Source organism: Acipenser ruthenus, chromosome 2 (genome assembly GCF_902713425.1).
Source record: "Acipenser ruthenus chromosome 2, fAciRut3.2 maternal haplotype, whole genome shotgun sequence".
In the NCBI taxonomy this organism is placed as follows: domain Eukaryota; kingdom Metazoa; phylum Chordata; class Actinopteri; order Acipenseriformes; family Acipenseridae; genus Acipenser; species Acipenser ruthenus.
In genome coordinates this window covers 23820127-23832336 of record NC_081190.1, presented here as the reverse complement: position 1 = coordinate 23832336, position 12210 = coordinate 23820127, and the positions used below count along the sequence as shown (strand labels likewise).

Genomic DNA, 12210 nt, shown 5'->3' with positions numbered 1-12210 from the left:
ATCAGGGGCTGTGCCAACTTCAGCTCAAAGTAATTCCAGACCTACCTTTGGATTCCAATCTGTAATTACCCTGTTTTCATATCCATATAGTTCAACTGGATATACATCTCTATCTTATTTTACTAAAATCTTCCTCCCAGTGGGCACTCTATTTGGTTGCTAACTGAATATTTCAAAAGTCAGAAACTCTATCTTCAAATCCTAGAATAAGTTAGAGTTAGAATAAGTCCCTTGCAAATGGTGTGTAACAGATACTGTACAGACAAAGGCCTCCAAGAAAAAAAATAGCAATTCCAGACCAGCTCCACTCTGGAGAAAATGATGGCAGTGGAGAGGTCTGGCTGACTCTGCAAATTAATTTTCCATGTGAATGAGCAGACAATTAGTAAGCATGATTAATTCTAGATAATACAATATTGTAAAAATGTGATTTTGCCCCAAGGGTAAAATGTAATTAAAGGAAAGGCTGAAATAAAGATCTTGATTCGTATCAGATTTAATTTTAAAACGTTGCAATAATGACTTAAATAGGCCTCCTTCAGATACATTAGTTATAATGACAGCGATACATACACATTCTCCTGGTCTACCTAATTAACATATTTCATATGTGTGAAATATTTAGTTGTAAACCTATAGAAAGGGTTGAAGAATATTTGATTATTATTAGGGAATGCTGGTTTAAAGGAGCGCTTACCAAGGTTTTAAAATCAATTTTCTTAGCACTAGCAATATTATCACGGGTCCCACTGTTTTTTTTTTTAATGTTTAGCTTGTATTTTATATAGTAGATTGGGTATTTCAAAGACTGCAGGGAACTGCTGCTGCTTCCTGTTACCTCATTACTTTGCACGTGCTGTAGTTCAAACTCACACCAATGGTCTAGCTGCAATGAGACCATGTGACCCACTAGAAAGGCACCAGGATGATTTCTTTGAAATATGAACATATCTTGGATTAACATAAAAACCTAAAGATGTGCAACACAATACAAAACAGGGACCAATAATAATGTTTATATAGCTAATAAAACAAATGTTGGCAATCCTTCAAGACAACTTGAATATTTTCCCCTCTCCCTCTGTATGGAAGTACATAAAACACCATCCGCAAGACAGAACTGGCAACCCTTATGCTCACCTCTATCACTGGCCTGGGTTTGCGCTCCACTGCAAACTTGAAGTGGCAGAGCTCGCAGAAGCTGGTGTTGGAGGCGGAGAGCCAGTGCTCCAGGCAGCTCTGGTGGATGGTCCCCAGGGTTCCTGTACACTCGCAGGGGGACAGCAGGTCTTCCTGGCTGCTCCCTTCGTGGCAGATCCGGCACATAGGCCTGTCATTGAAGGGGCTGAGACACCACAGACAAACACAGCAAATCAAAATCCAGTACCTGGTGCAGGTTTATTTTCTTTCAGTCTTTCTGAAAGAGGGCCCTGTTATGTGGTCGGTTCTCAATGACACCATCACAAATCTTCCAATCAGACTGAAGTAGATTCTGTCATGATACACTACTGCTTTTAATTTCAGTAGTGTATGAAATGGAACTTAGCTGATAAAGAAACCATCACTACGGCAACCGCGGAGCCACAGAAAAGAACACGGTAAAAAAAAATATATGTCTAGATTTATTCATGTATCCAAGAATGAAAAGCAAATTAATGAGAACAAAACATATTATAAGGTAAATTATGTCTACATAACCTACCACACCGGAGTGCTCTGATTGGTTAGAAAGGTTGTGATGGTGTTCATTTCCTTGTCCGCTACACTTAAAAACAAATGATCTCTTAATTATTCTATAACAGCCAGGGGGTGGATGTTTTGGGGAACTCTTTGCTTTAATAATCTACAATTTGCACTTGTTGCACTCCAGCATCATTATTAAAGCTTACACACAATTTTAGATAATCCATTATCAAATCACAAGTTATAACAGCCACAACACCCAAACAGTCACATAGGAACACAAGCTTGCACACATACAAATGTATTACATTGCTAATACACATACAAATGCCCTAAGTCTCTAAATACATCCATCATTAATCTCATACATACTTGATTCTATACATGCAAATATAAAATCTAAAAATATTATGAAAACACCACAGCTGTTTTTTTTTTGTGTGTGTCTTTATATCAGGAGACTGCACATCAACTGCACCTATTTTACATTACAATCAGTACTTATATTAATTCACTGTAATTCCAATGCATAGTTTTTTGATGACATGTAAATCGAAGTTTATTTCCATCACAGACTTAAATTAGCTAAAGTGCTTTCTATGAAACAACATGACAGCATATCAAAGTTGACAGCTTTTATCAATCCTTAAACTGGAAATGATGAACTCATTACATTCAATTGCTGGATGAACAGAAGCTGTTGTTCTTTTTAGTAATACAACTCCTTGAGTATTTTCATTCTTAACACAGATTTCTATGTAATTATACTCCAGTCCTGCTCTTGTAGCCTACTATTTTCTTATTATTCTCTATCAAACCACTGATAGAACTTATATATATATATATATATATATATATATATATTATGTTGGTACTTGCTTAGCTTCTTCTGAAGAATTGGCATCCTTGATAATGCAAATGAAGTGAAAGTGATAGCCTTATATTGCGAAGTTGCAAACCACAGTTGTTCTGATGCACTTGAATTCAGGATATTCAGAAATATTTTTAAAAAACAGTCCAGGCTACAAACCATAATAGATGTCTGTATCCAAGCCATAGTGTCTCCTAAAGCAGATAACTGTCCCACGCTTCAAGGAAGCTTTTTTTTTTTTTTTTTTTTTAATTCTACAGCATGGTTAAAAGACTCTATATAGTATTTGATGGAGGATGAATAAGAAATGCACCAAACTGACTGTCCAAAATAATTAGTTTCTATGCATCTAGATTGTGGAACTCGATTCCTACAGACATTTGAAATGATAGCTCAATCACACTGTTTAAAAGCATGTCTGGAAGCGTATTTATTTGAATTGGCGTACTCCACATAACTGCACAGAACCTTGGGATGTCAGCATGAAAGACGCTTTAGAAATGTAAACTGTATTGTATTGTATTGTATTGTATGAATGTTGTGACCTTTGTAAAGGTGTCTGGTTTGATGGTTTGACATAAGAAGTGGAACACTGGCTTAAAACAACCAGTTTAACGGGAAAAAAACTACTTTTGAGTGTAATGCAAAACAAACCCACTTAAACTAATAGTGTAATTTTAACTTTAACAAAAACATAACAACATTGTCAGTCCCTTATCATTTTTCTCTTTTGGTTATCTGCAGTAGCATAGCCGTGGGTGGCTCAGGTAGGGTCCAAATACCTGCATCACAGAAGCTGAAAACCTCTACTTGACTTTGCTATGGACATAGGGCACTTGCTGGGCCTTAATATTGTAGGTTAATGGCATATGACGAGACTGAAATAAACCTTCACTAAACTCATCTGGCTCTAGCTCATGCTGTGTCTAGACAGTCCCAAAATTCTTAGCTCTGGTTAAAGATTTCCCAGCTTCATGAGCCCTGCTACCTTAATATCTGATGATGAATGAAGTTCATGCCCTGACAGAATATCAGCAGCGGTTTCTACTTTTCCTGACGTTAAACACGAACGGCTGGTTTTACAGACTCTGATTACTAGACTTGTGCTACTGAGCCGTACTTTAGGTAAGGTAGCCCACGATTAGTGCTAATCAGGGTCTGTAAAACCAGCTGTAAAAGTAATCTTTGCACTACACGCAAAATTGGTTCTACAGCTAAACAATGCTGCATAGGCAGGAAGCTGTGGGGAAAAATGAACAGATTAACAGTATAAATGTTAATCTGTTAGGCAAGTAGATTGTGTTCAATACAGTTAGGGGGATTCCGTGCCGAATCAGCAAATAACCTCCACCCAACATTCTCGGATTATAACCAACCATCAAATGCTAAACAGCAAGTTTTTAAGGTCAAGTGATCAGACATCATTGTCAGTAAGTCATTATTAATGTTTTTTTTTTTTTTTTATTTACTTTGTGAATATTAGCTTTCACAAAATGTGAAGCAAATGGATACAGATTCAAAAAGTAAGATTCTGTAAAAGCAGCACATGTTTTGTATAGGCTGAACTGTTGCAAAGGAAATGCATTTTTTGATTAATGTATGTGGTTTACAATGAACACATGGGAAGTTTCATGCTTAAACTGTGAGTTCTCCTGAACTTTGCGCAGTATTTGAATTGAACAAAATACATCTGGAGGGGGGGGGGTGTCCATAAAATAAGTGAAAATCCATACATACAAATCACATTAACGAGTTTGGTTGAAGACAGGTGATGTCTGGCGGGGATGTTTGCAGAAATTGATAGATTTTTTTAAAGCATTGAAAATTCCACACAACAGCCAAATGCCTGAACATTTGTTTACTTCCTCTAAAAAGTGTGTGTTGTGGCAGTGCTGGACTTCTGGCAATGTTTTAACTGATGCAATGAAAAAAGCAATACTAGGAAAGCAAAAAATGGGATCAGGATCACATCACTGTCCTAAAAATGCTGAACAGCAAGTTGTTAAGGTCAAGTGATCAGACAGCACTGTCAGCAGGTTAATTATTAGTGTTGTCACTTAAAATGCAGTGTCACTTTACTGTGAAATTACTGGTAAGTGGATCCAGTCCCTTAATTCACTGTTATTAGCAGGTCGAGAGACAAACCAATGAGTCAAAGTGATCCTCTCATTCAAAATATAGTAGCTGATTTAACCCTCTCTCTTCCCTGTCCTTATAGCTGAACTTTGACATCACCAGAAAGTAACCCATCATGACAACTTTCAACAGCCTGTATAAGCAGCGTTCCGTGATAACTTGTGACAGCTAACAAAGCAGCCCACAATGCAAACCCGGTGACAGCCCTGTGCTGTGCAGCTGCAGGCAGCTGTTATTTCCAAAGCCTTCTTTTGTCACAGCAGTTTCTGAGGGGGGTGGGGCTTTAGACTTTGATCTACAGAACAACCTTGTCCTTTACAAAGGCTTCCCTCATGCATATTAATTTAATAGCTAAAATTAGACATTGCTTTTATAAATTCTATCCAGTAAGCTGGATCTCAAAATGTAATCAAGACTTAAACCCTGCACCTTCAGGACAATAACAAAAGAAAAAAAAATATTTAAAAAAATTATGCCGATAGATTTTTTTGCCACGCACATTGCACTGCTATGGTTACAATATATATCTTTTACAGTGTTTATGCATTCGCTTCCTACATTATCAAGCTAGTTACCATTTTTATGGTTTGTACCATCAAAATATATCTCAGTCAAATATTTTCGATAGCTCTTTAAAGTTCTTACCTGCAAACATTTGCCTGATTTCACTTTAGATTGTACTGTACTTAGTTTGTTCTGGGAAGACTGTAGAAACACTAACCACTGAGAGTTGTAATACAATGCTTATAAATATTTAATGAATGTTCTTATTATTCTTCTTATTAATAATCATCATAATAATAATAGCAACTCACCATTTTAAGTAGAAATTACCATTATTCATTCAACCAATTAAAAAAAAGACAACATATAGGAGTTGGCTAAATGTTACACCTTGTCCTGACACGAAATAAACGTTCTCCTAATTCACCCACAGAAGTTCAACTGAAATGTAATATGTTAAAGTTTTGTTCCTGATATCCATTTCCTGCCTACTGCATTTCTATATGAACGGATGACACCACTTTCCATCTTCCTTCCCCAACTTGTATATCAGGCCTAGACAGAGGCACCGTGCCTCAGAGTCTCCAATCTCAATAGAGCCGTTTTTAGGGCTCCCTTCACTGGTCTACCCCCCCACCTCATACCTTTGTGTAGCGAGAGTCCTGACTACTGTTGACAGCAGCTGTCCGTCCTTGGCTGAAACTTGCATTACATACTGCGGCTGTCCATTTACAAGGCTGGTGGAGTCAACGATAGCCTTTCCTGGAGGGGCTGAGTCTGTGCAGTCTGGCAGGACCTCAGGCAGATGACTGCAGCGGCTGGTTGTCATGGCAGCAGACAGCAATTACTCAGCTGAAGCCTCACACATTCATATAGTGTTTCCCATCTGAAAAGACACACACACAATATATATATTCTGTGCACAATGTGTATACCCAGTAGGTTAACTAGTTTAAATGGCTTAGTTTCCAACAAGAAAAACAGCCTAGTATTTTTCTTTAACAGTCACATCTTAAAATAATTGAGCGTTCATGATGGTATAATACGTTTGGAATGAGTGCAGTGTTGCTAACATCACAAGAATGAAATATAAATACAAAATAAACTGTTATAAGTTCATTTCTAATCACCATTGGATTACTAAATTGTTATAAAGTGTTCCCCTTTTACTATAAAATGAAAAGGCAACTGCAGTAAAAACCTAAATACTCTGTCAAATACGAAATTGCATTGTTTAAAAAAAATGATGTAAAATGGTATTGTTTAAAAGATCTATAGCATGTGTAAGATGTTGATCATGAAAACATTTGACACATTGGTTTATTATTTTGCAGTAATATATGTGTAAACTGAAGTGTGAGAGATGTGCTTCCAGGTATGTGTTAAATAGTGTCTTATACCTGGAGTCTATCAGAAACAAGTACTCAAATATAATAGCTTTCCTGTTTTTCTTCCTTTTTACTGAGTCATGACAAAAAGGTTTAAATGAAAACAGGGTTTTCCCCCTCAGTTACAACCTCTAATGCTATAATAAGGACACTGATTTACTTTATCAGCTAAAACTACATTTAAAGGATGTAAATAAGCTGCAGTCAAGAAGGCGCTTTCTGGTAATAAAATGGAGTAGGAAGGCTAGCTAGGAATGAAGCACAGCTTTCTCTGTTAATGTTTTGTTTAAGATACAAATAAAAAGAAACCACAAGGCTTTTAACCCTATCAACAATATCCTAATGGTTTAAGTGCATAATTAATTTATAATGAAACCTCAATAAAATACCCCTTTATTAAAAAGCAAGTAGTTTCAAATGTAATTTTATGTACACTATTTCTTCCATCTTTCCCTTGTCTTTTTATGATACTTGCATTCCTTGAGAGCGGTTCTGGGTTCTGTTTTTCCAGTGATTATCACTTTTTCTTTATATCTCTTCACCTGGCTTTGAGCTTGCTGGAGAATTCTAACTGTCTAGAACTGAACAGCCTTCCTCATTCCATTCAAACCATGTGACAATGGGACCTTTCAACTCTGCTGGCTCTCCCTACTCTCCATATATAGGGCTCTGGACTCTTGACCAGAGGGTCATGGGTTCAATCCCTGGTGGGGACACTGCTGCTGTACCCTTGAGCAAGGTACTTTACTTAGATTGCTCCAGTAAAAACCCAACTGTATAAATGGGTAATTGTATGTAAAAATAATGTGATATCTTGTAAGTCGCCCTGGATAAGGGCGTCTGCTAAGAAATAAATTATTTATTTATATAGAGCGAGCAAGTGGTGTGACTTTCTTGATTGCAAAGCACATAAAATAAAAACAATACAAATTTGATGCAACTTGAAAAACATGACATGGATTGAAAATGACATATATTATAATCTAGAAAATGTGTTAACTAGTTCAGGTTACCTAAAGCAAAACAACATCCCTCCAAGCATTTCATTATATAAACCTGATTACATTTACTCTAAATGTTGCATATATGTTGTTCATCTCAACGTCTCATTTGGTAACCCAGTTCCTGTGTTAATGTACCATGATGGTATAGTTCAGTTCTTGCAGTACTCCAGCATTATGAACCTAGACTGGGCTAACATAGAGACAGAAACACCCCCAACATGGGGGCCTGGGTTTATGAATTATTACTACAGTATGTTTTATACAGCTACATTACTTTACACTTTACACTCATTTCTGGGGTTAATTTATTGTGTCCAAGACTTTAAAAATAATGTTCTTACCTCTCATTACCATTTAACTGCTGGTACATTATTACAAGTGACTTAATTCCAGACTTTTTTTTCAGCCACTGCACAATAGGTTGTACTGAAATATCTTGATTAGCACTTGTCTTGGAATATTTTACATGTAGTAAGTTAACAATAGTCTAAGGTTACTGCTAATTGGAGTCTGTGAAAACTGAAGTACAGTAGATGCCGCTTATTAACAACCTCTTGGTTCCCAGCAAAAAGTTGTCATTAACTGAACGTTGCCAATAAGCGAAAAGCCGCAGTTTTCAAGTGTATTTATATAGAACGTATGTACTGTAGTTGTACAAATATGGCAATGAAATACATGGGTTTTAAAAGTTACAGTGTTAAAAAATGAACATGAGAAACAGGAAATACCCAAACATAGAACTGTTTACTTCACGCGTGTGTAGCACAAAAAAAGGGGGGTAGGATTAAACAGTACTACACAACAATGTACTACAATTGTCCTTACAATGGGTAAAACAAACAAAAAAATGTGTTGTACTTACAATCAATTCTAAAGAACACAATTTTAAAACAAGAAATTGTCCAACATTGTCTGCTTTTTACAATGTACCACCTCCTGCTATAAATCCATCTCAATTTTCCATGCCGCTTCGTAGCCAGTTTCAAAGCCACGATTCTGCCTCAGTCCGCCACAAATATGCAGTTGTGAAGTCAGTGTGTTATAAAAGCTGCATGAAGTGTGTGCATAAATCATGCAAGTGTGCTCTGTAGCACTGGCAACGAGTAATAAAGTTGTCAATAAGCGGAGTGCAGTTGCTAATATCAGAATTCCATTAACATTAAAGTCTATGAGACGGGATTGGTTCCTGGGAAAATGTTGTTAATAACCGAAAGTTGTCTTTATCAGGGTTGCTAATAATTGGCATCTACTGTCTATCACTTTCTTTGTTACAGGTAAATGGACATCTTTGAAAGACATCTAGAACCTCTTTGTTCTTTTACGGGTTCAAGCAGAATCAATTTCCCACGTCCCATTACAGCAACTTCGTTGTTAATGGATATGGAATGTAAGACAATATAATATTTATATAAATATATTTACAATAATATTAAAACATTCAAATTAAATCCCCCACAGCTACAATTTTGGTTTGAAAGAAAAGGGTAAGGGAAATTGTACTAAAGCTAAGAAAATGAATCGTGATTATTTAGACTAACGCCTGTTAATAATTCATTCTGCTAGACATAAAAGGGAAGACATGCTGCTTGAGTTTAATCGTCTAGTTACTACATCCAGATGCACACATTTCTCCCCAGGCTTCCAAGACCATACGACCATCCAGTCATAAATAAAGTCTATCAAACATGTGTTATTTTTCTGATAGTCTGGAGTATGCCATCAACATTATTTATATGTGTGTTTCTAAGGACAGTCTGGCATCTGGCATACAGCTTTTTTTCTCTCCAACCACTCAGCTCCTGATGAAAAGACTTGCATCAAAGTGAAATATTCTGCATATTGAAAATGAAATTTGTTTTTGTTCACTTCCATGTCTGTTTTGAAATGGAAAATGCCTTGCAGATGTTTTGAGTTCAAAGTTTTTGCCCCCCCAATTTAGAATGAGTACACTTGCTTCTCACTGGTTTTTATAACATTTATACAAATCTTTAAGGACTGTTTTATGGAATGTTTTGTGAAGAACTACATTTTTTTTTTTTAATTACTCTGCAGTTCCTGAAACCTTTTGTTAACTTTTTAATGGAGGGTTAGAAGTTCATTCTCATTTTTCAAAGCACTGCTTTACCTAAGAGGGCAGCAGTGTGGAGTAGTGGTTAGGGCTCTGGACTCTTGACCGGAGGGTTGTGGGTTCAAACCCAGGTGGGGGACACGGCTGCTGTACCCTTGAGCAAGGTACTTTACCTAGATTGCTCCAGTAAAAACCCAACTATATAAATGGGTAATTGTATGTAAAAATAATGTGTACAAAATAATGTAATCGTATGTAAAAATAACATGATATCTTGTAACAATTGTAAGTCACCCTGGATAAGGGCATCTGCTAAGAAATAAATAATAACAGCCCTTTAAAAAAAAAAAAAAAAATACTCGGTACATTACTTAAAGTTTTATGTATAGGACCATATTTCCCCCCAAGCAAAGGCTTAATAACCATGGACTCTTTCAACTCTTCTGCATCTTTGTGCATGACTGGATAACCAACAAAATTAAATCTTTTGACAACCTTCAAGCCTGCAATGATGACTTCTGAACAGCAATGCCATTCCAAACCCAATTAATCCAACGGGCTGGCATTGTTCAGAACACTGAGCCCTTGATTTTTTTTTTTTTTTTTTTTTTTTAAGAACATGTATTGCGAGATCAGTGCTGTTACACTTATTCTTGTTGCACCACTGGTGGTTCATTCATATCTTAAACATTACAAATGAAATCAGGCAGACATAAACATTCGAACTGTACTGTACTCTAACAAGAAGTCCCTGATTAGGAGCTAGGTTCAGATCGAAACCTTGATGTCTACTGTTGATGTGTCAGTCGCATTTGTTAAATCACATGTAAGGGATCCTATTGTTCAGAGCAAGTTATGGGACAGTAAGTGTTTATATATTGTATATACATGTATATGTGTGTGTGTGTGTGTGGTGGGGGGGTCCTTCTGCTTTAGTTGATTTTATGGAATAAAGAGATTTTTTGTGGGTCAAAATGACACAGGGAAGAGTATTAACAAAAAAGAAGTCATTTTTTGCTGTTATTTAATCATGAAAATGCTCTGCAGATTACTGCACTTTAATCTCAGTACAGTAGAGCTCTCTGACGCTGTGGTCCTTGAAATGAGCTCTGTTAGTCCAGTTTTGGTTGCTGTTGACATTATTTACATCACTTGATCCCAGTAGCTAAGGGATATGTAATGATTGCAGTTTGTTCACAAAAGGGAACAACATAGGCAGCTGGAATCACAGATGCTGTCTCCCTGTGGAATTTCAAGGAGATTAAAAATGAAAATTAATAATAAGCACAGTTGGCCAACTGTACCTTTTTGCTAACAACAAGTCAGCATGAACTCCTACGCATTCAGCTATTCTACTTCCCATCTTTTTCTATGCACTAAAAACTGAAACCCCAGCTTCAGTTTTCAGCTAGACTTTTCATATATGTAAGTCTTGTACTGTAGCTGGAAAAGCATTTGTTTTGCAATGTCCTCCAATGCACACAAGCAGAGTGTTCAGTATGCATTCCTGGTCTAAGTATAAGTAGCTGTAAACAGATAGGATCATCTTGTGCAAGAGATCATTCTCACACCTCTCCCTCGAGTGTGTAATGGTCTAATAGTTACGAAACTTAAAGTTACCTTTGGGCATAACTTGTTTCATATCTGTCATCATTCAGGGGTGTGCAATTCATATCGCCCGACACCCGGGACAACAAGATTTGTGTGAGGGACAACAAGTTTTTATTTATTTATTTTTCCCCATGTTCGTGCACATTCCAGAAGGCCACGCACGTTTCTGAAAACTGAACTGCGGAAGTCTAGCACCTACACACAAACATTTTAAAAAGTGTTTACATTCCACCCCTATCAGTTCTGATTAGCTGTGAAAAAATCTGATCTTCTATTGGTTACAAAAGAATCCTAGAAATGGCCGTCAAGAGAGCCAGGCAAGGCACAGACTAATCTTTTATTTATGTTGTTTGTAAATTACCAAATAATTGATATTGCTTTCTTAATACATGCACCTGACATTTAAGTTCAGCAATCTAGGAAGGTTAAACCCAATCTCAACGGGGCTGACGGACCACACTGTATTGTATGAACTATCCTTAAGAGTGCAGAAAATATAAACTGTGTCACAGTGCTGTATTGGTGCATAACTGTAGAACTGTATAAAAACAATACAGGCTGTGTAATAACCGCAGACAGATGGACACACTGCTGAGGTTTCTCACATTTTTATATGGCAGCTCCACAATAAGGAGAATATATTTTTTTCCCCTCCATAATGAATTATAAAGTGCAATGCCAATCACATTGAATATAAAATCTTTTTTGTAAAAATGCAATTCAAGTCTGCAAACATAAAAGTGCCTAATTTTGGTTTGAAACTAGAAAATGAGTGGTTACCATGCACAGACATGATGGAAAATACTGTACAGTGACTGTATCTGTATTTGTCACCTTCTTTTTTATTATTTTTTGTGCAAACTCCATGGCCGAACATGTATTTAAGAAAAATAAACCTGTGCTCAGTTCTTCTCAGTGCTGTGAAAGAGCGGGCTGGAAATGTCC

At 36.7% G+C, this 12210-nt stretch overlaps 1 protein-coding gene across 2 annotated transcripts in view; it reads right to left on the bottom strand.

Annotated features, from left to right (window-relative positions):
- Positions 1–12210, bottom strand: part of LOC117408389 (E3 ubiquitin-protein ligase MARCHF3) — a 45535-nt gene that overhangs the window by 13371 nt on the left and 19954 nt on the right. For both annotated transcript variants that reach the window (XM_058992413.1, XM_034903651.2), the window contains 2 exons: positions 5839–6080; positions 1141–1345 (listed from right to left, as the gene is read on the bottom strand). In XM_058992413.1, the coding sequence (XP_058848396.1) occupies positions 1141–1345; positions 5839–6023 (390 nt within the window). In that variant the 5' untranslated portion in view covers positions 6024–6080. The remainder of the gene's footprint in view (positions 1–1140; positions 1346–5838; positions 6081–12210) is intronic.